The following is a 26,557-nucleotide window of genomic DNA, read 5'->3' as shown; positions in this document are numbered from 1 at the left end:
CAGTGATGAAAACAGTTCTGGTCTGTTATGATATGCACATAAAAAATGATTTAAAATTTTGATGACCACAGCACGAGGAGGAATCAGACAGTAGTCTTTTATTGATACTGTTGATGTACTGTTACTGAGTTGCTCCAATTCGATTTAAGCACAGAAATCTGATTTACTCTCCCTGTGCTACATGCAAATATAATAAGCTCACTTCTGTGTTGATGCTAAAATGTTTTGTTGATCCATTTTGTGTTAAACATTCTCTTCAACTTGATTAGCGTTTGAGTTTTGTATCGTCTCATCTGTGATCTGCCGCTTGCGTGTGGATTGCAGCGATTTTAACATGCTGATGTAGTTGTTTTTGAGAAAGAGAAATAAAGTTTATGTTCTGTACTTATGTGGCCTGATCAACAAGGTGCATTTGCACACGAGTCCTGTGTGCATCTCAAATCACCTGCTGATGTCAGAGCTGAGCAACAGATCACATTAAAAGAGTAAATGAGGCACTAAAAAATAAATTAAATTGAAATCAAATTGGGCCTACAAATGTGCATGAATAAAACTTGATACTAAAGCCCTATTTGGACTGCAATTGTTTCTCATGAGGATGTCTGTAAAAGTATATTTGCATGCCTTCTCTAAGATAAAACTCATGCGTTCAGATGGAGATACATTTGCGTTGGATATGGGAGTTTATATTTAATTCGAAAAACCTGGAAATATGCTGCCTATGTGGCTAATTTTAAGTTTTTGTGATTTTCTATATATATATCAGCTCCCACTCGCTGTAGAATAAATGTGAAGCGCATAACCATACGGTGCTTTTCAGTGGTCTAAAGAGATGTGCAGAATGACCTTTGCGTTGATCCCCTTTTGGGGCAATAAAATCACTGACTACCCCCTGTAAATGATGTTAATACCTTACGTCCCCACGTGAAACAATTACCATCGGAATAGGGCTCAAGGCTATGTTAACAACATTCCTTCCGAAAAATATGGAGTATAGTAGAAATTTGGGGGCATAAATGAACATTTTGTGCTCTCTACAGTTTCAATCAGTATGAAGTGTTGATGTCTATATATCAACTCTCAAACAGCTTTAAGACTGTGTGAAATCTACACTGAAAAAAAAAATCCTTTCAATTTACGTAATTTTAATGTGTACATCGGTCCCACATAATCCGATTGTGTTAAACCAACATAATTTTCCTCATTTAATTTTTATGTGTCAGACCAAAACATTTTAATTGTTTCAAGTAGTCTAATATAAATATGTTGACTCAAAGTGCTATTTCTCTTTACTATAACACATTTATTTTGTAATGTTTAAGTAATTTTATTATGTAAGGGGACTAGATTTTCATCTGTAATTCCAACATGCTTTTTTAATGCTTATATTATGGGATTATGTAACTCTAAAGCAATTTCATTATGTTTCTGGAACCAGAATAATCATCCATAATTATCCAAATGTTATTTATTTATTTTTTAAATACAAAATACATTTGCATTGGCATAAAAAGCAAAGAGTTTTAAACAAAAGTTTAGTGATATTGAGGCAAACCACTGCTTTCAGATCATCAATTCATTTAAATCACTACACATTAATTCAACAACAGTCAATAACTATTACAACAATCAGCACATGCAGTACATACATAAAGGGGCAATTTCCCAAACAGGTTGTAGATTAATCCATGACTAGGCCCTAGTTATATTAGGATATTTTTTACAAAAAAAAGTTTACAAACAAACCTACCTTACAAAAACAACACTGGAGTACATCTTGAGACAAAACAATGGCACTGATATATGTCAAGATATGTCAGTGCAATAGGTTTTCAAATTAAGGCATTGCAAAAGTCTGGGACTAGAAAAAGCCCCATCTGTAAAACTGACCCAAGTGTTTAAAATAGTTACTATCACAGTAGATTTAGAAGTGCTAAAGCACAAACACTGCATTCCAAAGAGACATGCAAAACAGTAAGTACTATTATTTTTTAAATGGATTTACAAACTGGAAAATATCAATCCTTCAGAAAGTCAGAGCTACAGCATTTGTATAAACTGATAATCAAAGATTCAACAAAAAAAAATACAACAACCATTTCCAAAATCAACTCTGAGCAGCAAACGGTTAATGTTTTAATAAGAGAAAACACTTAAAACAGATAAATAAAAAGAACATAAATGAGCAGCACAGTCTTTCTGATCCTTTCACTGAAAGAAACGGTTCGTTAAAGTTACGCTCAATGCAGTTCCATTAAAATCTTTTGGATTTCTTCAAAAATAAAGCAGAGATCAGGATAGCTCAGGTTTAAGGCATACATCAGCTCAAACAACATGGCACGATGTTGCAACACCTTCATACCTTCCAGGACTATACAAAGATCCTCTTCTTCATCACAAGAAGCATGTTGTTTGAGAGCACAAATCCCAACAGTGGTGTCTTCAAATGACCACACTGATGCTGACTTCATCCATGCCCTGTACAAAACAGACAAATGTAGTTAAAGAAACAGAAAAAAAGTTACTGTTACAATAAAAGTGTCATTGGAAATTAGTACAATGCAAACAAATATAAATGTAAGTATACAGACCCATGTGCATTGCCACAGCATATTACAATTGGTTACAAATATATGGGTTACAAAGCAAGGCAGCTGCACTGTCCACTGCTCCAGGTGTGTGTGTGTTCACTACACTGGAATGAGTTAAATAAAGAGGCCACATTTCGAGTGTGTGCTACCATACCTGACAATCACAGCAAAAGTGAATTATCTCATTTTCTCACTGTCATGTTGTTATAAACCTGTATAAATGTCTTTGTTCTGATGAACACGAAGGAAGACATTTATTTTGAGGAATGTTTGCAACCAAACTGTTCATGAGCCCCATTCACTTCCATAGTATTATATTTCCCCACTATGGAAGTGAATGGGGCTTATGATTGGTTTGGGAACAAACATTCCTCAAAATATCTTCCTTAGTGTTCATCAGAACAAAGACATTTATAAAGGTTTGTAACAACATGATAGGGAGTAAGTGATGAGAATTTTTATTTTTGGCTGAACTACCCCTTTAAATCTTCCCAGGTGTTTTAATGACCCTTGTGCCAAAAGATGTAACTAAAACATACTACATTTTCTGTACTTCCAACAATGTTTACACATTTTTATGTCTATGAATCTATATTACTTACTTCTGTCATTTGATCATTCATTGTTTGAAGTCTTTTTGCTAGCTGTCCTCCTTTCTGATAGAAGAGTTTCGTCAGGTTTTTGGATTGGAGGTCCAGGTGACACGCAGGAACATAAGACAGTAGTGATTCTTTTAAATTCAGCATTTATCTGAAAACAAATTAACCAACCATTGTATATTTGAGTACTGCGAGTCAAAGAATAATACATGTATATTAGTTACAAAAATAAGATTTAGCTCCTAACAGCAGTAAAACAGTGATAGGAATTACTTACCAATGCTTTTGAGTGTGTAGCGTATGAAAGGATGATGGAGCTATAAGAGGAAATATTCAGAGGTGAAATCAACACACAACCTCAAATGCTTAAGGTCACACATACACAGAGCAATAATGAAATAAGTATTATATCTGTCATAGGACGCAATTTTGGACAAAATGAGATCTTAAAACAAGGTGCTCTTCTGAAAACGTCAGCTTTAAGGTGTGGTCACTTCAAAGCAATTTTTTCAGTTAATATACCAGACGTCACGCGAGACATTTAAAAAAAGCTAGAATCAAGTGTTGCTCGTGGCCTAGTGAAGTCACGAATAACTGACGCGGGTCTGTTCATCTGATTAAGCAGACAGTTTGTTTCATACGCAATGTCATTATTAATGTAGTCAATTGATATCATCTGGTAAATTACTTACATGGATAACGTTACTCTGGACAGAATAACGTTTGGTTAGCGTTTTATTTGTCCTGAACCGTTTCCATAGAACAACTGAGTAAAAAGTGCCTCAAAAGTCAACTCAAATCTGACAGTTTTCAACTCGGATAAAACTACCAAACGTGAAATAACGTTATACAGCTGACATTTTTAAAACGCTGTTTTTCTTTATGAGCCTTACACTTACTGACTGACTGTAAAGTTAACTTACTCCACCAACATCCTCCAAACTAATTTTTACTACAAAAAACTGTCTATCTAGTTAAGATGTATCACGTATAAAGTGAACATAAATAAATAATAGAACTTACTTTAATAACGTGGTGTCCGTCTGAGAGAGTTCTTCTGACTGACTGCTGCTGAGTCTTCATTTTGGCGCCCAAAACAAACGATGTTTATTCTTCTTTTATGGCGATTGACGTCATTTTTATTGAGCGTTACTGCCACCTTCTGCTCAGGAGGTGCCATTTTGTGTGCAAACTCAATTTTATTGCTTTAAGTATTCAATTCAATCAATTTTAATCAATGTGAGAATAATGTGTTCATTTTACATTCAAACAAAACATTTTCATCCTAATCAATTAAATTATGTTTACACAAGGAATATAAATATTTTGTGTTGCATATACATGTTTATTTTATTTAAATTCAAAGACCCACCAAGTCCATTTTTTTCAGTGTATATAATAACAAATAATCTTCAAAGAATTTTATATCCACATGATGATGATTTAGAGAAGCATAAGAAGAATGGTGAAACTGTGAAAACTAACAAAAAAATTAGAACTCTGGTCTTTTTAGAATACTACTAGAAAAATAGTGTCCACATGAGTGATGAATTTCTTTTTAAACACATTTTAATTCTTTATAGTTTAAGGAAAAGGTACCCAGGATGCTATTAATGATGTCATGCACTTACAGAATCCTTTAGCTTACTGGTATGCTTATTTACTTCTTATTGATTTTAGCTCTGCTTTAGGCACAATTTAACCGCACTAGTTAATTGAAAAAGCTGGAGCTGAGTGTAAACCCATGTATTATTAAAAAAAAGTTTTTCCTTTATCCTTTAAAATAACAAAACTCAATGTGTGAAAGTGAAAATTCTCTCACAACAAAAAAAATATAGGTATAGGTGTCCCACAAGGCTGTGTGTTAGTCACCAATCCTTTTTAAACTTTTTACACATGGGTGGTCAAACATTCACAAAATTATAATTTTATATATTTAATTAATATTGGGATTTAAAGTAATCCCAGCAAACGAAGCCATAGAACATTGAAAAGAACTGGAGGACAAAAAGTGAAGGTTTACAATATTATGTGACTTCCCTATTTTATTTACTTTGGCAAATAAAAAATAACATGGCTTGGCAAACAAAAATAAACTGTTATGTGTTAAAACAATCCTCTGCATTGTATCACATGTTCTCTGATCTCTGTGATGCCTCTTTTTTTAGCAATAATACCAGTCATAACACACGCGCAAACATTAGTAAATCGCGTTGCATGAATCATTTCAATTATCTCCTCCTATTAATTTTGCATCAGAAAGGGAAACTCCTAGAAATGCATATGCAATAAGGTCAGTCGCTAAAATAACTAGACCACATCTTTTCAGTTCTAATTATCCACTCCACCTCTTTAGTAAATCCTGACAGTCGTTATTTAACGCCAGCATGATGGTATGCGCTGGTGCAAGCTGTTAGGAAATCTGGCCCTAAATGTGTTTGCACTCATTCACAGATACTTTTTGTGTAGACTAGATTTTATAAAGGTTATTTTAGAGAGCATTCTCAGAAATGTTTTTATTGTTTGGAAAGCTATACATGTACAACTTAAATATGGTAATGACAGCAATAAAAACATCTTACTCATCAGGGTTTATATAAGTAATGCTCTTTAATCACATGCAGTAGATTTTATGCAATCAGACTCATTTTCGTATTCCCAATATAAATAATAATTTTGTACCTGTGCAATTGTTCAACAGAATTTTAGCTTGATGGTATGTTTTTATGTCATATTAGTGTGTTTGCGTGTGAATGTTTGATGTCTCCGTGATGTGTTTTTCTTATTTCTCTCTATGCAGCAAAATGTCCACTATCAAATTTGCATCATGAACAATAAAAAATACTTTGACATCTTTGCAGTCTTTTATCAAAATGCAAATACTAAAGACTGCAAGAAAGAATGTAAGTAGCATCAACAATTTCTAAACCATTTCAAAAACAGACCGGAAAATTCATACAAATACTGAAGCATCCCAATGCTGTTATAGTAATATCAGCATTCTCTAACCATCTGCTTGTCCAATAAGATCAGAGGACTAGCAGAAACCTTAGGAATTCCTTAAGAGTAACATTGAGTGCGTTTACATGCACAGTCTTATGCCGATTATGCTTAATAAACTGATAACACGTGGGGTCATGTAAACACGTAAAACTGTTTTCTTTAATCGGGGAAAGCCCATAAACGGCGTAAGCAAAAACTGATCGGCACAGGTAGTTTTTTGCTCATTACGGCGATTTCGCGTGGCATGTAAACACCTTAACCCGCTTTCTCACGGTTTTGTCCATGTGCGCATGTCTCCGCGTATGAAAGATAAACGTCACACGCGGAAGTAAGTGCTAAGTAATGCATAAAAGTCTCCACTCGACTAAAGCAGTTGGCAGAGATACTGTTAAAATAGAAGCTTATGTTACATTTACTGGTTCTGCAGACACGAGAAGAGATACAACAATAAAGCTTAAGACAGATATGCCGTCGGCTTTTTGATCGACTATTATGTACTAGAGGTGGTGACGTCACTGCCTGCGAGAAAACTGATAATTCTCCAAGTCCCATGTAAACGCAGTTGACTGCATAGCCGGCTTATTGATTTGCATGTAAACGCAAGATTTTTAATAGTTATCCGCTTATTCTGCATGTAAACGTACTCATTGACAATAAAGAGTTGAAGGTTTTTTTTCACTCTCAGAATTTAAACTTTTGATGTTAAGATGTTCAGTCAAACTCTGTTTACTGCTTAACTTAAACTGAATCATCTTACATTTTCAGTTTTATTTAAATTGTCAGAAGGAAATTGTATTATACTGAGTGGCTCAGATGTTGTAGTCTCAGATGTTTGTCGTTAATTACTAAGGAGAAATTACAAATACAAACAAATGTGACAATGTTAAAATACATCAAGAGAATGAAGCTGTAAAGTTAATGTAGATTGTTTATATACAATAATCTAGATTTGGCAAATCTGATGAGAAATGTTTTGGTTCAAATTAAAATTTTCAATAATATTAACCTTTAATTGCAGACAAATGTAAAATTTGAGCTTAGTTTGTGACAATCAGTGACGCCATTGGGGGGGGCATTTAACTTTATGTTTAAAATAAGGCTTCACTTGTTTTAATTTGAGCTATTTCTGTGGATTGAACACTATACAGTGGCAAGAAAAAGTATGTGAACCCCTAGGTTTTCTACTGTGATTTGCTGTAAAATGTGTTCTGATCCTCATCTAGCTTACAACAATAAACAAACACAATGTTTATAAGCTGACAACACACAAATAATTCTAGTTTCTTGTGTCTTTTTTTAAAACACCCATTAAACATTCATAGTGCTGGAGGAAAATGTAAGTGAACACATAGACAAATTATTTTAATGAAAGCTAATTTGTGTCTAAAGCTGGCAAGCTGGAGTCCACTTTATAAAATGAGTTTAATGTGTGGTTTAGTGTCACTTTAATTGATTAAAAGACACTCAAACCTTTAAAATTGCTGTCCTTAAGAAGTATCAGCTCTTATGAACCATGCCTCTCTAAAGATATCCAAACAAGAGTTGCACTATATAAGGCTGAAAAGGGATACAAAACAATCTCAAAATGTTAAGACATTCATCAGTCGACAGTTAGACAAAGTGTCTATAAATGGAGACAGTTTGATACTGTAGCTACCCTTTCTAGTGCACAGCCAAGATGACTCCTAAGGCACACGCAGGATACTCAATGAAGTACAGAATGTAACACATGTAACAGCTAAATGCTTAAAGACATCATTGCAACAAGCACACATCTCGGTTCATGAGTCTACCATACGCAAGTCTTTGAACTGACACAGTGTGTATGGCAGAACACTACAGAGAAGGCCGCTACTCTGCCGAAAAACATTGCTGTGAGATTAAAGTTTGCCAGAAAACACCTTGAGAAAATATTTTATGGACTGATGAAACAAAAGTTGAATTGTTCAGGAAAATTATTATGGCGCAAAAAGGGCACAGCTTATGGTGGATGGAAAATCATGATTTGGGCATGCTTTGCTGCCTCAGGGCCTGGACCATTTGCCATCATCGAGGGCAAAATGAATTCCCAAGTTTAACAAAATATCCTACAGGATAATGTCAGGGTGGCTGTCCTTCAGTTGAAGCTCAGTAGAAGTTGATTAATGCAGCAGGACAATGACCTCTAAGCATTGAAGTAAATCCACCACAGACTGAAGAAAAACAAAATGCACAAATTTGCACATTGTGTTTGTCTATTGTAAGTGCCATGGAAAAGACTGAAAGCTATATAATATTTCGTTTAATGTCTGTGTATGCACACATTTCTGTGAGCTGTGTGCTGTGCACACTGTGCCCCCTTAAAAAAATGGTGCATGACGCCCCGTGTAAGATAGAAATCTTTTTCCACATGAGAAATATCTGAAATGAAAGAGATTTAAACAAAAGTCTCCATTTTCTGTCAATGATTTCATCTTATTGATGTCTAGTAGCAATACTTGCAAAATCAAAGAGATTTCATCAGTGATTTTTCTTTTCTTATGAGGGTGTGCAGTTGTTTTCTATTATTCTAATCTTTCATTTGTTCTTCATCAAGTTCTGTGACTGATTATTCCTCATAATAATAATTAATATTTTAATATTATTCAGGATCTCATCACACATTTAGTACAAGTCATTTCCAGTCTTGTGGCTTGTAGCTATTGCACTGATATAATCGTATTTGCTATTTCTGAGAAGAAATATATCCAAGTATTTATCCAATTAAATACAAACCCTAAAACCTTACCGATATAGGCCTCACATCAAGAAATCAAATTATTTCATGTACTTTGGTGTATGAACAGTGTGTTAAAACTCAAGTTAATTATTTTGTAAACTGTTCATTCCCTAAAGCCCTAATTATTACTACCGTAATTTAAACCCTGACCCATCCTATTTCTTTTTCACGGCATCAAACAGTCTAATTACATCATTCAAACCCCCTCATGGGTTTTGAAGGACCTTCTTTATATGTTAATTAGCTTTTATAGTTGTTTTCATTCTGTTTTGCTTACTTTTCCAGTTTTCTTGCACTTTGCCCTCTACATAATGCTTCAACCCCAATAGCCATTTACACCCTACGCAGTTTATAGGCTATCACAATTTATATCTTTAAGCAAAAAGCGTTTTATGGGTGATCCTTAAAGCTTTATAACCAAGAGAACAGTTCCTGCTGCTCTGAGAAAACTGCAGACATATTTTCATATTTTAATGGAGAGATGCAATAAATTCTACTTTTAAAAGATGGAGTTGCCAGACTCTCTCTCTCTCTCTCTCTCTCTCTCTCTCTCTCTCTCTCTCTCTCTCTCTCTCTCTCTCTCTCTCTCTCTCTCTCTCTCTCAAAGCTAATTGGACTCTGGTTTGTCACCTCAGATTCAGTGTGCCCTTTCCTGTCTACACTTCTCTTCAAATAACAAACACAAGCATGTGATGCATTATAACAGCATTTATAAGGCACTATAATGTTTTTATAGCCTAATCCATTTTGGCCTGTAATCATAATGACAAATTGTAACCTTAAGATGATGTTACATTCTCATTTACCTGCTGAAAGGCAGTTAAATAAGTGTGAGCCAGAGTAAGTTACCACTATATTTGTCCTGTCAGATGATCGAAATAGGAACCACCAGAAGTTTTTGGAGACTTGAGTTTTGGCTTCATCCAGAACACAGTATATAAACCCTAATAACCACCCTTATAACCACCTAAAAAGCCCTAACAATCATCCACTATACCACAGATCCCCATTATAACACACTGCAATTATTCTGAACCCCAACTAAAAAGCAAGGCAACCAAATACAACATCTAGCCATCATGATGGAGTATTTCACACGAGCAGACTATAGAAAACGTATACTTGAGAGAAAAACACGCAAGTCTTTCTGCACTATATATTACTGACTAATACTTTATTAGTCTATGATGACTGAAGATACAACTGTATTGATCACAACTGCAAAAACACAATTAAAGACTAAAGGATTAATCAATCACACATTATAATTGCACAATGGAATCAGAAGATTTCTCAGGCTCAACTTATTTTCCTCTTACCTTTCATCCTGATCCTCCAAAGACAGTCTCTCTCTCTCTCAAACCTGTTTCTATCTTTCTGGCACTCAATCCTCTTTTTTCTATTTCTTCTCTTTTTCCACCTCTTTGACGTCAATCACTATACCCCCCACCACCACCTTATTTTCTCGTACTTGTTTTTCATAGATCTTTCATTTTTTTCTATTGTACTGGTCATCTTTGTGTTTGTAACACTTCAGAATACCTTGTTCTTTCTCTATATCCTTACATTGCCTCCTATCATCATTCAACTTTGACAGCACAGATTTGAGATGCACAGAATCCCTGACAACTCCTGATGTCTGTCTGTCTCAATGTGACTTTAACTGTGTAATAATCTGCCAAAGTCACAGTTGTAACTACAGTCTCTGCCAGTGGCGGCCTGGTGACTTCTCTTCCAAGGGGCGGGAATTCAAAAAATGTGTTCGGACTATCATGTGTGTGGCTCGTCATGTCAAAATATGTGTCATGTGAACCATGTGCATCATGCATCATGTCAAAATACGTGCCTGCTGCTCACGCGTTAAAGGGTTTATGATAAAAAAGATGCTCGCGTTCACAAAATACTTGCAAGACACTAACTTAACACTAAACTCTGATTATACATGAGATTAAGCTAGTATCTAGCAAACGTGAGGGTCCCTTGTTTGCGATAAAACACAAATGACGAGCTAAATACATGTTGTGACCATAGACTGTAAAAAAAATGGACGACGCAACGTCGCTTCCTTCCATTGTAATAAATTGAAGCCAAAAATGTCCACCCATGGGCGCTGCCATGTTACGTAAAAACGTAATTTGGAGCCAAACTTGCGCAGAAGGAATCGTCCGTGGAGCCAGAGGCGCTGTATCAAACTTCTGCCCAAAAGCTAGCATAATGACATGCCCCGTTCCTATAGCATCAAATTACTAAAATGAAACATATATCAGCGTGATAACCACTAACTTACATGACCAAAGCTATCTTTCAGAAAATTTTATTGGAAGTGTAAATAATTTATTATTTAGAGCCGAGTCCTGTTCGTTTGAATGGAGAGGGTGGGGTTTATAACTTGTACTGCAGCCAACTACCAGGGGGCGATCAAAGAGACAGCGGCTTCACTTTTCAAGATGTATGAGGCACACCCGGTTGTGACGAGCTTCGCATCAAGCAACCTCAAAAAAGGAAGTCACCGGCCACCCCTTGTCCCTTAAATATCATAAATGTGCTCTGTGTTATGACTGGACCTAAGTAAGGCTCTGCCACTGGGATCAAACATTTAAAGGTAACAGAGTTGCTGTTATGATTCTGAAAAGGCCTCATCAAAAAGTGTCAAATTCATCTAACACTATTAAGAAACAACTATCCTGTCTACACTGAACCCTAAACACTGTGACATCAACCTAATTACATGAAAAATATTTGATGTTTAATAGCTTTGTAAAGTTATACATTTAGGATCAACAAAATGTACTGTGGGCTAGGGTTGCCAACTGTCCCGTATTAGCCAGGACGTCCCGTATTTCGAGCCTATTTGTCACGTACAGGACATCTCGCATAGCGTTTTTTGACTGCTATGCTGATCAGTGACTGATAACAGGCTTGTTTGACTTTATGTGGCATCACAAGAACCGAGCAGCAGATAACATCAAAATCCAGCGAGAGCGATTCGAGAAATCATACAGAGGAGACTGCTATCGAAATGCTCTTGTGGTCCTTTAAAGTCATCCACCTGTTAGTAGTTGCAGCGCCACAAGCAGCAGCAGCAGCGCTGATCACGACACTTGAGAATAATCTCTGACACCTTTCATCCAATCACAATCAGTATATGTTTAAGAGGGTAAAATAATAAGATTTCATGTTTTTATATAGTGCGTTATTAAGCTGTTTGTGCATTTATGAGATCTGCTTATTTACAAAGTTCGTCTCAATTCAGAAGAGATTGCTGATCCAGAGACCTGCCTAAAGCGCCTCAGTCTCACTCTTGTGTTTTACAGATTGTACGCGGTTTTAATTGAAGTATTTAATGTTCTAACAGAATGTTAGTTTATCACACGTAAGATTAACATGAAGAGGATAACACTTTTTAACCCTTAGTGCAGGAGTCACAAGTGTTTTTTAGACAGATATTAAAGGTAATGGTAATTAAAGAACTGTGTTAAAAGTACCTGCTGTAAATTAACAAGCTATTAATAAACCTGTTGCCAAGGCATAAGAGTTATAAATTAATATTTAATTAGGAGATTAGCTATCATTTTGACAAATGGCTTAAATACAATGTATAGACAAAACCATATCCGCACTGCTGTGGCAGGCAATCTTTTGTCCTGTATTTTAGATTGAGAACTTTGGCAACCCTACTGTGGGTGGAGCCACCAAGCATGAACCAACAAAATAAAAGTCACACCTCTGGCAAAATGTCCTGTCCTCATTGCTTTAGCTAAAATCTAATTAAGATGGAAATATATAATTTAACAAAAATATATGTAAATATTGTGCCCCAGTTATTATGTTATGCATACACTCAAAAAGGTTAAAAGGTGCTTCACAGTGATGCCTTAGAAGAGAGTTATTTTGGTTCCTCAAAGAACTATTCAGCCAAATGTTCTTTATGGATATTTATCGGAAGTTATTAGACTGCACTCTAAAATGTTTAATTCTGATTGGCAAGTCGGGACATTCCAAGGTCTGTAATTCCGAGATAACAAGCGCCTGAAACTAATAACACAAGGCTGTATATCATTTTGACAGGTAAGGATTATTAAAACACAAAAACGAAATATACATTTGTCTTTCAATAATATTTTATGACATTATATTTACAAATGATTAAACCAAATAGTTGTGACATTTGAATGTCTTATCTTAAAACTGAAAATAAACCTCGCGGAAGGTCTGCATTCATTAAAAATGAGCAAATAAAATCAATTAAATCAATGTTATATGTTTCTTACCTTACTTATGAGGTAAATAGCTGTGTAATAACCGGGATAATATACAGGCAGTAGGTTGTTATAGCGAAATAAACCCCTTCAGTGTGATACAAGACCCTCCGCTTCTCATCGGGTCCTGATCACACTGTCTGGGATTATTTCTGCAATAACAACCTGCTGTCGATATATTATCCCTTACTTAAGGTTTTTTCATGAAACCATTTCACCAAAAATGGTCCGCATATGGCATCGTGAAGCACCTTTATTTTTAAGAATCTAACATTTTCTGAGTGAAAAGTTTGGACGGCTTTGGACATTTTTGGCTGAACAATGGCATATGATGTTTTACTCAAGACCTGTATGTCCATTGTGGCTGCTAGTTGTGGAAAATGAAAGATTACATGTAGCTTAAAATAGCATTTCAGTAAGTTTAAATCCCTGGAGTGACATCTGGGTAACAAACAAGTGTGATATTCTCCAGACCACTGCCATTTGTTATTCACACAAATAATGAGTTCATCAAAAAAAAAAATTTTTAACACAAATTGTTGTCGATATGCACAAAAATCTGAAAATCCTTTTAGTGTCTGTAATATTACACATAATAAAGAAAAATGTACTGCCAACTAAATAATTATTTGACTTGCAGAGGTGAATTACGTTCCCCTTTTAAGGGAAGTGGTGCTGCATCACTGAAGCTATATGGAAACCCCCTTTGCATGTGAAATCAGTCCAATTATTATGTAGGATGTAGGAATAGGAATAGGTGATGTAGGAACCACGAAGCTACAAAAGTGCACCCAGAAAATCTGGCTTCAGCTTTTTGTGCCTCAGCAAGCATGTGTGTATGTTGTTCAGTGGTAAAGTCTATAAATATGGAAGTCTGCAATAGGGCTTCATTTGCCTGTAGCTGAAGCGTGGTCCCCCATCTATTTTCCTCCGAGGAGGTTGACATTATGAGTGTAGAGGCTGGGGAATACCAGACAGATGTCTTAAAGGACCTGGGTAGCTTCGGTGACACAGTGTCTCGTTCCATTCTCAGGGAACCATGGTTACATGTGTAAGCTGAGCTGTTTTAACTGTACAGTGCAGCACAAACTTTTCATTTCTGTTTACTGTGAGATTTCTCTAAGAATGGCTTTTCGCTTCTTATAGTCATTGCTCATTGTTTTACTATATAAGTCTTTAGAAGACTGTTTAATAAATTATTAATACTGCACTTCTTACCCGAGTCAGAACTGGCAGATGCCACAGGCATTTTTGTTGTCTTCAGCGTCCGTACGTACCAAATGTGTTTGTGGCCAGCTGGGGAGAGAAGAGAGAGAGAAAGAGTTTCCATGTGGAAAAACAACTTTAACCTGAAGTCCACCTGAAGATACCTTACTATACATTACTATACATTTCAGTCTTGGTTTTTTTACCTCTTGTGCGGTCCTTGGTGATTCAAAGCGGTCATGGTTTTTAGACCTTGAGTATGAAGGCTATGTCAGACTATATCAGCGCAAAGCTGTGCCAATTGTTTTGGCCTAAACAAGAATCCACTGTAAGTTACATATTGAATTTAAATACTATTTTATAATCAGTAATGATCCATTTATCTGAAAGATCTGATAATATACACAAGAAAGACGTTGGTATTTTATTTATTTATCTATGTTTATAGCGGGTGGCAGTAAGGGCATTATCAATGGTGCAATTTTCTGTTTACAAGAGGAAAAATACTTCTAGCTGAGAACGATATGTCTGTGTTTGTTAGTGATCCATTTATATGCTTCTGTGTGTTAGAAACCCTTATCGTTGTGCTTGTGAGATTGTTTGGGTGTCTGTGACATGAATAAACACACAATGTGTTTAAAAAGACCGTTTGAGAAGCTGCATTTGTCCTACAACTGTTGTAGTAGCAGGCTAGCAGCAGCATGTAGGCTGTCAACCATAGAAGTGGACGGGACACCTAGCAAGGCCAAACACTTTTACACAGGGAAACGTAGAGTAATAAAAACGCATGAAAAAAAAACACATAACCCCTTTAATGGAAAAATAAATGTGTGATGTTATAACAACATCATATAAACATATTAGAAATAATCATATATAATTATTTATAAACAAATGGCATCCCCTTTACAGCCTACACTTCTTAGTGGAGAAATTAAAAGGTAAACACAGCGAAACATAAAGCTCTGACTGAAACTGTTCAAATTTGCATCTCAGCAAGGCTTTAACTCAACTTGAATGTGTGTGTGTCTGGGTTGGTCTATGTGGTTTACAAGGACATGAATAGTGTATAATGACATGTTTATTATGCTATAAAGGTGGTTTACGGGGACACAGACAGTGTCCCCATAAACGGAAAAGCTAAAAAAACATACTAAATGGTAGTTTTTCATAGATTAAAGACTGGCAACAGGTTTTTGTGACATTGGGGTTAGGGACTGGGGTAGGTAAGGGGAATAGAATATAACAGTTTGGACAGTATAAAATGCATTGCGTCTATGGAGATGTCCTCGTAAACCACATACACCAACATGTGTGTGTGTGTGTGTGTGTGTGTGTGTTTGTATCTGTGTCGAGAGAGAGAGAGAGAGAGAGAAGAGAGAGAGAGAGAGAGAGAGAGAGAGAGAGAGAGAGAGAGAGAGAGAGAGAGAGAGAGAGAAAGAGAGAGAGAGAGAGAGAGAGAGAGAGAGAGAGAAAGAGAGAGAGAGAGAGAGAGACACCTTGAGTAAGCATTTGTAAACGCTCCAATGCCCTTTCACAGTCTGCTTAATTTAATGTCAAACCTGGGAATACAATCAGGAATACAAATGCACTGGGGACAGAATCTGACTAACATTGAAATTCAGGTGCAATATTAATAAAAAACAAATCAAAATGTAAATAAAGTTTCCCAAAACAAACAAACCCACAACTACTTTTTTAAATTCTGTGTCTATGTTTCATAATGCAATTAATCTGTAGGCTATTTGAACTTTTGAATGAAAATCCAAATAAGTTTATGTGGTAAGAGTTTTTATACTGTAGTTTTATATTGCTAAATTAATCAGAAAATAAACGTAAGAAGAATTACACAGAAAAATGTCATCTACAAGTAAAACTGAGATTAACAAATAAATAAGCTTCACAAAAAAAAAATTCTAACATAAATATATAATAAATTAAAGTATTTATTATGTCATGCAAACAAAAATATTTAAAAATATGTTTTTCAATTCACAAATACAACTCAGCATTAATTTGTGAAATTGTGTTTATTTGTTAATCTGTTTTAAATTTTAATTAAACAAAACATAATAAATTATTCAATGTAGTGCTGTTATTTTTCTGAGGTTTATTTACTAATAAATAAATGTATTTTATAAAATGTCATAAACTGGGGGCCCCTGCAACATCTCGTGGCCCCCAGTTTGAGAACCTCTGTTCTATGCTACATAAAGTATACTCTAGATTCTGAGCAGTGTCTGTTGCTCTATTTTGAAAATGACATAATAATGCTAACATGCTAAAACTCAAAATGAGTTTATGAGTCAAAACAGTTTACTTTATATAATCGCTTTTGTTTAAAAAAGATCAATTTCGGAAGTCTATCAATGGACATGTAAGGTCAACTAGAGTACAGTGCATTGTGGGATATTGTGTTGCGCTCCCTTGTATACTGGACATTTTGACAAGGTCATGATCTATATCATTAGAGTATACTACACTGTTTTGGTTTCTCTATTACAAATGCATTCTAACTCTAAGAGAAGTATGGTGGTGTGCTATTCATAGTTACAACCACCGAGTGATCTCTGTTACTCTCTCTATCTCTTTCTCTATCATGTCTGTTGTGACATCTGCTTCCTTCAACGGCACAGAACCCAGTAATCAACTCCTCCTGTAAGTACAGAAGCCTCAACACAGCTGTACACGCATCCATGTGTGTTACTGAAACAGGATTGATAAAGAAAATGGTATCTCTGTATGACCAGAAAAGCATCTATTTCTTACTGAAAGGTCTAGAAAACAACAGAGAAAACACAGGGTACCTCCTGGTGTGCTCCATTCATTCCTAAAAAGCCTCAACCATCTAACTAATAAATGCCACTATAGAAAAATTATTGATAAAAAGGCTTAAACACAATGGGCCCTATCTTGCAACCAGCGCAATTGACTTTGTCAGTGACGCATGTATCATTCGTATTTTGCACCGGCGAACAGCGGGTTTTTCCCTCCACAAACGCACGTCGGCAAACTAGGGAATGAACTTGCGCTCCCTGAGCGGTTCAGCGCAAAAACAGAGGCGTGTTCCGGCGCAAACCATCCCTAATGCTATTTTGCAGTTTCAAAAAACAATTGCGCCACTGACCAGAAAAAAAAAGTTTAAAGTCAGTGGCGCGTTGCGCGTTGTTCATTATGCTATTTTAAGGGCGCATGCTTGACCATAATGTATAGCGTGCACAACGCGCATACACTTTGCATCTAATCTACACAGATGCAACAGTTATTTTTGCAAATCATAAATTGTTACACTTAAAAATATTAATACACAAGATAAGGGGAATCATAGTGGTGAGCATTGTGGTGATAGTTTTTATTTATTGTGTGGCTGCGTTAAAAAAGTCTCATGCAAATAACGATTAAAATATTTTCATAAGTTTGTTGTGTGGCTGTATTACGTTTATTTTATGTAAATAATAATTAAAATGTTTTCATAAGAAACCTAATGTATATGAACTTGATTTGTAAGAGTACTTTGGGGTTGGACCTTGGTTGCGTTTCTTGGGTCCGATTTCAAAGCCCCCAAACTCTTTCAGCGGTGAGGTTGGACGCAGCGATGTCCTCTGCTGGCGTCTGTGTAGAAGCAGATCCACCTCCCGTTACACGGCGTGCCCGATTTATGCTGGCAAGCTTGGGATTGCTTGGCGCAACGATGGGGATGCCAGCTGATAAGACTGTGGTTATTTCCTCGAAAGGGGTATAAACGGAGGTCGGAGCCAGCTGCAAATAGGTGGGTTAGCAGCAAGTGGGTGGATCTCTAGCCGCAAGTGGGCTTTACAAACTTCCAGAGGATTCACCACCGTCCCATTTGAAGCGTAAACTCCTCCTACTTGCACATTTCTGAAATCCCTCCTACTTGCGGCATAAGCTCCTCCCACTTGCGGCATAAGGTCCTCCCACCTGCAGTCTCCGGGCTGCAGCGATATATACTTGATTTCCTCTCACGCCTGTTTAACCTACGCTGATTTGGGCGGGTTTCTCCTATCCCCATGCAAAACAACTTCTTAGTCTTTGACTGCTCTTACAAGAACGTGGGTCTCCTCGGCTGTAAACCGCTCCTGGCGTACGCCTGGTAAATCCGTCATAATAATAGCAACCCGCCATGGAACTTGCGCCCTTTTGTTAAAGGGAATGTTGGATAGCGTTCTGATTGGTTTATTTGACGTTATGCCCAAACCACACCTATGAATAATGAACCTACTTCAGACCAAGCCCTTATTGATTTGCGCCTGGCGCAAAAGTTATTTCTCACGCCGTGGAAAATAGCAACAGCGCCCAAGATCCACCCACAAACTCACTTGCGCATTGCGCTTCGCACTTGCGTTTCAGATCGTTAAAATAGGGCCCAAGATCTGTTAGTTGAAGTTAACATGAATTAAAAACAAACTTTCTTACTACACAAAGGCTCATGTACCTTTAGCCCACAATCCAGTTGAATTATTTAAATATTTCACCTACTTAATCTAATTGAAAACACATTTTGTAATCTCATCTAACATACCAAAGCAAAAGTGAAACAGACAGACAGGTTGATTCAACTTAAAAAACATATGATAACTCGCTGCCCTAAAATTACAATTTTGCCTTGTTAAACAAACAAGTAACTTTAAGTTAAATCTACATAAGATTGCTGAACAGGCTATTTAAATTTTTCATTCACTGAACATAAAATGTCTTGTTCCAAGTTACAACAATATATTATTGGTAAATAAACTAAATATTTCCTGTTCTAAAAATGTGTAAAAATTAACAATATGAGAAACATTTTAACAATGGATTTTAAAAATCATAAATGTGAGTTATTTCCCCTGATATTGTATTAACAGTTATCATTTTGATGAATAGTGTTTACTTTGTTTTCATTTCATTATCATTGTATTCCTGAGTATATACGCACTTAAAATAGCATAATGAACCACGCGCAACGCGTCACTGACTTTAGACTAGTTTTACACTTTGTGACAACTAACCCCGCTGTGTAAAAATGTTCAATCCCAGCTATCAGTTACTAGGAGTTGCTGACATGTTTCAAAATAGTGTTATGTTTTAGGTAACAAGAAAGTGATTAAAATAATATAAGGTTAGATTTGGTGACTTACACACCCAACTTAGAAATCGAAAAAAAAACATAAGATAAAAAAATTGACTTTTATGCCTCTTATCTTTATCTTAACCAAAACAAACACTGAAGGTCCGGTGTCCTGCAGAGTTTAGCTCCAACCATAATGAAACACACCTGAAGCAGCCAATTAAGGTCTTACTAGGTATACTAGAAACTTTTAGGCAGGTGTGCTAAGGCAAGTTGGAGCTAAACTCTGCAGGACACCGGCCCTACAGGACCAAAGTTGCCCATCCCTCCAGTAGAGGAAGAATATCAAGAACATTAAAGAGAACATGCTTTCATTTTATTACAGGAAAAGCAAAGCTACTTCATCTGTTACTTGTTCCTCACCATTGCCATCTGCAGTGTCGGAGCTTTACAGTGGTTTCAGACTTGAGGACCTAACACAGAGCTAAGCTGTATTCACAAAAACTCATATTTTCTTTTTAACCATGTCCTCTATTGTTTGTGCGCCTGTATATAAACTGTCTGATTTCTTGGCCCCACTACTCTCTAATTTTACTTTTTAAAGGTTGAGTTTGGACTATCATACTATCACAAACAGACAATGTCTAAACTTGCCATTTCAGCTGAATGTAATTTAACCTCAACACTTTGCACATGCTCTGTAACAATCATAAGGGACTTATTTCACAAGTATGATTTCAATTCTGTACACTGAAAAACAAAATTCAAAACAGGCATTAATCCACAGGTCCTTAAGAATCTGAGCTAAAAATAGCTCTATTCAGTTCCCACAGGTCGAGCTTCTCATTACCTTACATTGGAAAAATGGTTGTAACCAAGACAACCTTAAGCGCCTCTCATTCACACATGTGCCATTTTCCTTTTTTCTTTTCTGCTTTGTGCCGGTTCACCATAGCAACAACAAGAGGTTGCATTAAATAATAATTATAGCCTAATGTCCAGCAAGATGGCAATTACTGAGCAGAAGAATGTGGGGTTATGGTTTCAATTAAACAAATAAGGTATGAGAAACTGTGTTATAAGCAGAATGATGCTTTTAAATCATCCTGTCCTTTTATGCTTATGCGCCTCCCGGGCACTGGGTAATGCGCTTGAAGCATCCTTTTTCACGCCAAAGATATTTTACCCAAGGTTTGTCACTGCTATTACTTTGAATGGGGGAGATCACAACGGTCAACAGAGTGCCGCAGGGATAAAGCATTTTGGTAGACCAACCGGGAAGTTAGTGGGACACTGGTTCCCTTGCCAAAAAGCCAATAATTTTTTGTCCATAGACTTTTTAATTATCCCTAATTATTGCAAAATTGAATTGTTCCCTGGAGTAACGTTACCAAAAAAATGTTTGTGCTCATGTCATTTTACTGACGATTGCTTCTCCAATCCATGAAAGATGGTTCAGTACCCATTTTATTTGGACCAACATGCGTCTCCTAACCGCAACCCATAAGTATGATTATTACATTATGTGTTTAGTTTCTCCAGAGTGTCTTGATTGTCTAGTTTACTGTAATGTCTTATCAGTAAGTCACCATAGCACTAGCCTAGCATATGTTGCAGTCGACCTATTGTTTACTGTTTAGCTGTGGGCCCAGTTTACTTATGTGCTAACATGAGAGTGAAAATGTTAGTGTCTGTCATTTTTATTACTTGGATTAATGATGTGTAATAATGTCGGTTTTCAAAGTCTAATGTTGCAGTTACAAACAGAAAGATGGGGTTTAGGCAGATTGAATCTTTGAACGGCATTGCACAAATCATTTGGGGATCTCTGAGAAATGAGGTACTGTAATATTATACAACATTTATTTTGAGAATGTGTTTTGGACCTTGCATGCATTTAAACCTGCAGTGTGGGGGACTCCTAAATAATATTTGGAAACTTAGAAATTGGATCTGACTGGCACTTTAATGTTTAACAAATGAGTCACAAAAAAAGACGCACAAGCTGTGATAATTTTCACATCACCTACATCAGTGAGGATCTAAAAATCATTCTTACAATTTAATGTTATATTGCAGTTCCTAATCAAATTTACCAGCCAACTGGTTATTTACTTATTCAATTTGATTTTTATTTACATTTGGTGTTTGGGGTGCATTATGGACATTGGCAGCACCCATTGCTGAATGTTTTTATATTACATGGCAGGAATACTGAGGTGACCAATCAGCATCAAGAACCACGTCTGTGCATTTAAAAACATTTGATTACAGTGAAACTTCTAGGTCTAATATTTCAAATGTAATATAATATCTAATAAAGTAGTTAAACATAAAGTTAAAAAAATTATTACATTTGTAAAATAAGATAAAGAGAGAGCAATTATGATAACTAATCCTGGTGTAGGCTAATTAAAGCACAATTTACTGTGGTATTGTTGAAAAGGCTGAATTTGTGTAATTCTCAATCTGAAACATCAAATAAAACGGCAGCTGATTAGACATAACAAGACAATCTTAAACAAATATACTTAAAAAGTCTAAATGCACCGTCTAATGAACCGTTCAGTACTCAAAGCATTTACCAGGATAGACAAACACAATACTGCTAAATTATACAGCAATAGAAAATAAGACCATTTAGTAGCATTACTACTAAAATTGCCCATAATTGAGGTTAAACATTTAAACAAATCAACGTCCCCACATTTGTGAGTGGATAAGACGTGAGACTTGTTAAGGATGTGTGTACTAGGACTTGGCTTCTTCATAGAGTAAAAAGTCCCATACACTCACATTGAAGCATATCACACTTTTAATAAATACTTGAAGGTGGCCAGGGTTCATTAAACGCCCACCCAGAATTTCCCATCAACCACACAGCTCCCTGACAATTTTCTTGACAATTTATTAAAGTCTAGTTTTCTCTGGGTTCTAGTGAATATTAATACCGTTTTAAACAGCTGTGTTTAGGATACACATACAGACTCACACAAGCTCAATTAACTTAAACAAAAGCAGTCAGGGCGGCAGATGACAATGGGAGGTCAGCACTAACTGTAGTGTAGCGTTAGATCTCCGACTGCGCAGCTGCAGCGACGGTTGCCTAGCAACAAACCAAATCCCAAGAGCTTTTACTATAGGGTATTTGAATGGACCAAAAGGACTAGAAAATTACAGAGTAAATCTTGTTAACAGTGTTCTGCATTCAGGCAGGTCATTCAGAAATGTTAATTGATGTTTTTTTTTATTAAGTACCTGTGCATTATTCCAGCAACCAGATGAGATTTACTGGAAAATCTGTGGTCATCTTTCAGAAACCTTCACGGTCACACACACACACGGATAATTATAAGAGGGATGTTTTCGTCTGCAGCTATTGTGTGTCTTTGAAAGGTCAGTTTATAAAGCACTGTGCACACCTGGTGCATGAAACACTGCCAAAAACCAAAACGACCAAAAACCTGTTCATGACCTGTTCCTATTAAACTCACTCACTATTTACCAACTATTTATTAACTAATATATGAATGAATAGCAGATTCTCAAAGCAAATTAAGATTTTAAAGTCAATGACACATCCTAAACTATCTGAGGATTTCTACAATCGATCAATGGTGCTTCGCTGTCATACACTGTCACATCTCTTTATCGTGTGCACTGACTACATCACTGGTTTTCATGGAAACGGTCCCATGAGCTGCACATGTGGGTAAAGCTGTCATGCACAGTGTGGAATAAACAGAGAGGTCACAACATGTTTATGAATGAGACAGAGGAAAGAGCCAGAGAGTTGAACAGGTGATGACTCGCCCTCACAGTATGGTAAAATAAGAGGTCATTCACATGATACTGCCAGATTTATCTGTCTCACAACATAACCAGAGATCAAATAAAATGATAATAGAAAGTATTAAAATCATTTTTTTTAAATGATTACATTTATATCATCATTTGCATAATTTTGGTTTACAAACATTCTAATGGTGCATTCACACCAGACGCGAATGACGCGTTAAGCGCAAGTGATTAAGTCAATGCAAAGAAGCAATAAACATCCTGCGGCACGATTCGAGCAAATGACACAGCACGAATTGAGCATTTCGGACATTTGACGCATGTAAATCGTGATTTGCATGAGTTGAAAAGTCTGAACTTTGGCGGATGTTTGAGCCGCGTTTACCAATCAGGATTAGGGCTGGGCGATAGAGCTAAAATGTATATCATCAATATAAAGTGTTATATCATTCGATAATGATCATTACCGATACATTTTATTAAGATTTTAAAAAAATGACAAGTAGAAAAAAGTTTTAATTTAAGGCAAACAATAAACAATTTTAGTTCAACAGTACCAAAAAGTATATATCTTACATAAAGATGAATTTGGTGTAAACTCTATAAATGCTCTCTCTCGCTCTCTTCCTGTTCTTTGTTTCTTGTTGTTTGTTCTAACTTTGTTTGCAATGGTGGATCGGCTACTTTTCTTCACCTACAATTTTTAATGTACTGTAAATGTCGCCAAATCAGTATGGCCTGGTAGAGTATTAATTTAAATAAGAAATAATTTGTATTGCGTATGCGTCGAACACTGCACACACGAGGCGGACACGTAAAATAAGTACCCGGCCCACAAGTATGCACAGCTTATATACAACATTGTTCCGATGCTGATCAGATGCAAAAAACCAAAGGACTGCCACACTGGCGAGCTAACATTTCCTTTTATTTTTGACAATCTTCTCGGCCACAGCACTCATTTTTACACGTTTTCGTGCTTTTCCTGTTACAGGGTGATGGCGCAACTGAACCCCACAGCAACACTTGCCATTGACTCTCTGCTTGTCACTCACAGCACGCTCCTTTATCAGGGCATATATAGGCTGTTTAAGATCTTGGAACGGCGATGTAATGTAGTTCAATGCAGTTTTAGCAATGCATTAATAGGCGTAATATGGAACGTTTTTTTTCTACTGTTCGATAAATGTGTATCGACGGTACATATTGATATTGTTTTTTCGCCCAGCTCTAATCCGGATCTTGCTCTAGTGATGCGATTACAACGTAGCAAGCTTCGGGAAAGAATACAAATCACAACGTACAGATTTGCTTTGCTGGCCAATCAGGGACACAGAGCTTTTTAAATCTGTGCGTTTCAGGAAGACAGTAAAATCTGGAGCTACAAAAATGTACGGTATGTGGAAAATAATGTGTTTTTTAACCATAAACCAGGTGAACACATAGTATTGTACCAAATACAGAAAATAACATTGTTTTTAGAAATGAAATAGGTGCACTTTAAATTTCTTGCATTTTGACAACATGTACATCCACACACATATAGATTAAAGTGATAGTTCACCTAAAAATGACAATTCTGTTATCATTTACTCACTCACATGTTGTTACAAACCTGTATAAATTTCATTTTCTGAAAAAACAAAGGAAGATATGTTGAGGAATGTTTTTAACAAAACCGTTCATGAGCCCCATTGACATCCATGTTATTACTTTTTCCTACTATGTAAGTCAATGGGGCTCATGAGTGGTTTGGTTGCAAACATTCCTCAAAATATCTTTCTTCGTGTTCATCAGAAAAAAGAAGTTGATATAGGTTTGTAACAACATGACAGTGAGAAAATTATGACAGAATTGTCATTTTTGGATTAACTACGCCTTTAAGAAAGCCTCGATTTTTGCAGGGGAAAAATCGTGTTCGTTACTGAACTCTGGACTAAATAGCATTCAGGGATTGTGCTTTTTAATTGTTGTTGTTTCGTTTTTCCTCAGTCGATAAATCTTGCATATATGTTTTATTCATTGTCATTTACCCGACCTGTTTTATGATTCAAGATGTGGAAATAGCCATCTCATGAATACAAACATCACACAGGTAAAAAGGTAAAAAGACCTGAGCTGTCTGTGAACTGTCAAATTCAACAATTCATCTTACAAACGGAATACTTTTTGTTGTTAAAGATTGACCATCACTGACGTATGCTTTATGAAATTGTAATACCACGATGCCTTGATGTATATCTTGGTATTGAATATTTAACATATTCGTATACCGTGGTGGTACCCACGTAGCACTCTGTGGTACTAAAAAAGCAACATGGTATTACAGTGACATTTATTTCATGAAATTAAGTCCGTATGTAACTCGCATCTGTCGCGTCGCGTGCATTGAGGTTTGCGTGGACTCACCTGTAATGCGTGACAGGGTGAAATTAAAGAGTCGAGTGCGTTCTTCAGTTCCTGCAGACTGTGCTCATCATTACCATCATCAGCGCTGAATTAACGTGTTTAATCCATCCGCTTTTACCTGATAGCACAGCAACCAGTGAGTCCGAGAGATTGCAGAATTTTATCACGCAGAAACGCTTTTCACTAGCTCATGTGCTCTTTAAATAAATAATCAAGTGAAAACTCAAGGGAGATTTTAACAGTCTGTGTTGCTCTGCTGTCTGCTTTAAATCGCGTATCTGACCGCCAGCGACGCACTTCTGTTGTACTGAGATGCTGTGAGTCTTAAAGCGGCAGCACACTCCACGCCTCTCTGTGGACCCCACCACATCACGACTGATGTGTTGTCTGAATTCAACAATGCCTTTACTGCTTTAACAATTCACCTTATACTGCAGTCATTCTGCCTTTACATACTATTACATTAACAACCCATTCTCATGAAGTGCGTAAAGCAAAGCTATAACGCTGAAATATTTATTTCCTATAGATTGTATGTAATATAAATATCAGCATGCCTGCTTATTTCTTTTAAAACAGACCTTAAATAATAAGTGATGTTGCAATGAATATAACTATTCATCATATGTCAAGGTAATTACATTGTATTTAAAGATGCCGTGTGTAGATATTAGTGGCATCTAGCGGTGAGATTGCGAATTGCAACCAACGGCTCTGTCCACAGCTCACCCCTCCATTTTGAAACGAATACACAGTGTTGAGGGTAACGCATTACAAGTAACTTGCATTATGTAATAATATTACTTTTCTGAAGTAACAAGTAAAGTAACGCATTCAGGGCATGAAATTAACACCCGACCACGCGC

General features: G+C 36.3%; 1 protein-coding gene and 1 long non-coding RNA gene across 3 annotated transcripts in view; both read right to left on the bottom strand.

The window, feature by feature from the left end:
• The window catches only part of mpp2b (MAGUK p55 scaffold protein 2b), a 51,054-nt gene extending 25,035 nt beyond the window's left edge, over positions 1 to 26,019 (bottom strand). Inside the window, exons 1-2 of one of the 2 annotated variants that reach the window (XM_065253626.2) lie at positions 25,692 to 26,019; positions 14,429 to 14,506 (exon numbers count right to left, since the gene is read on the bottom strand). In XM_065253626.2, the coding sequence (XP_065109698.1) occupies positions 14,429 to 14,459 (31 nt within the window). In that variant the 5' untranslated portion in view covers positions 14,460 to 14,506; positions 25,692 to 26,019. The remainder of the gene's footprint in view (positions 1 to 14,428; positions 14,507 to 25,691) is intronic. The other variant, XM_065253627.2, reaches the window with a different exon arrangement.
• LOC135734517 (uncharacterized) lies at positions 1,665 to 4,581 on the bottom strand. The gene is made up of 4 exons (XR_010527375.2): positions 4,214 to 4,581; positions 3,468 to 3,507; positions 3,194 to 3,341; positions 1,665 to 2,478 (listed from the first exon to the last, which is right to left on the bottom strand). It is a non-coding gene; the product is annotated as an uncharacterized lncRNA (long non-coding RNA).
• Positions 26,020 to 26,557: the final 538 nt, after the last annotated feature.

This window comes from Paramisgurnus dabryanus, chromosome 1, assembly GCF_030506205.2.
Source record: "Paramisgurnus dabryanus chromosome 1, PD_genome_1.1, whole genome shotgun sequence".
Taxonomy (NCBI): domain Eukaryota; kingdom Metazoa; phylum Chordata; class Actinopteri; order Cypriniformes; family Cobitidae; genus Paramisgurnus; species Paramisgurnus dabryanus.
The sequence above is the reverse complement of the archived record's forward strand: the minus strand, read 5'-3'. Positions and strand labels throughout refer to the sequence as shown.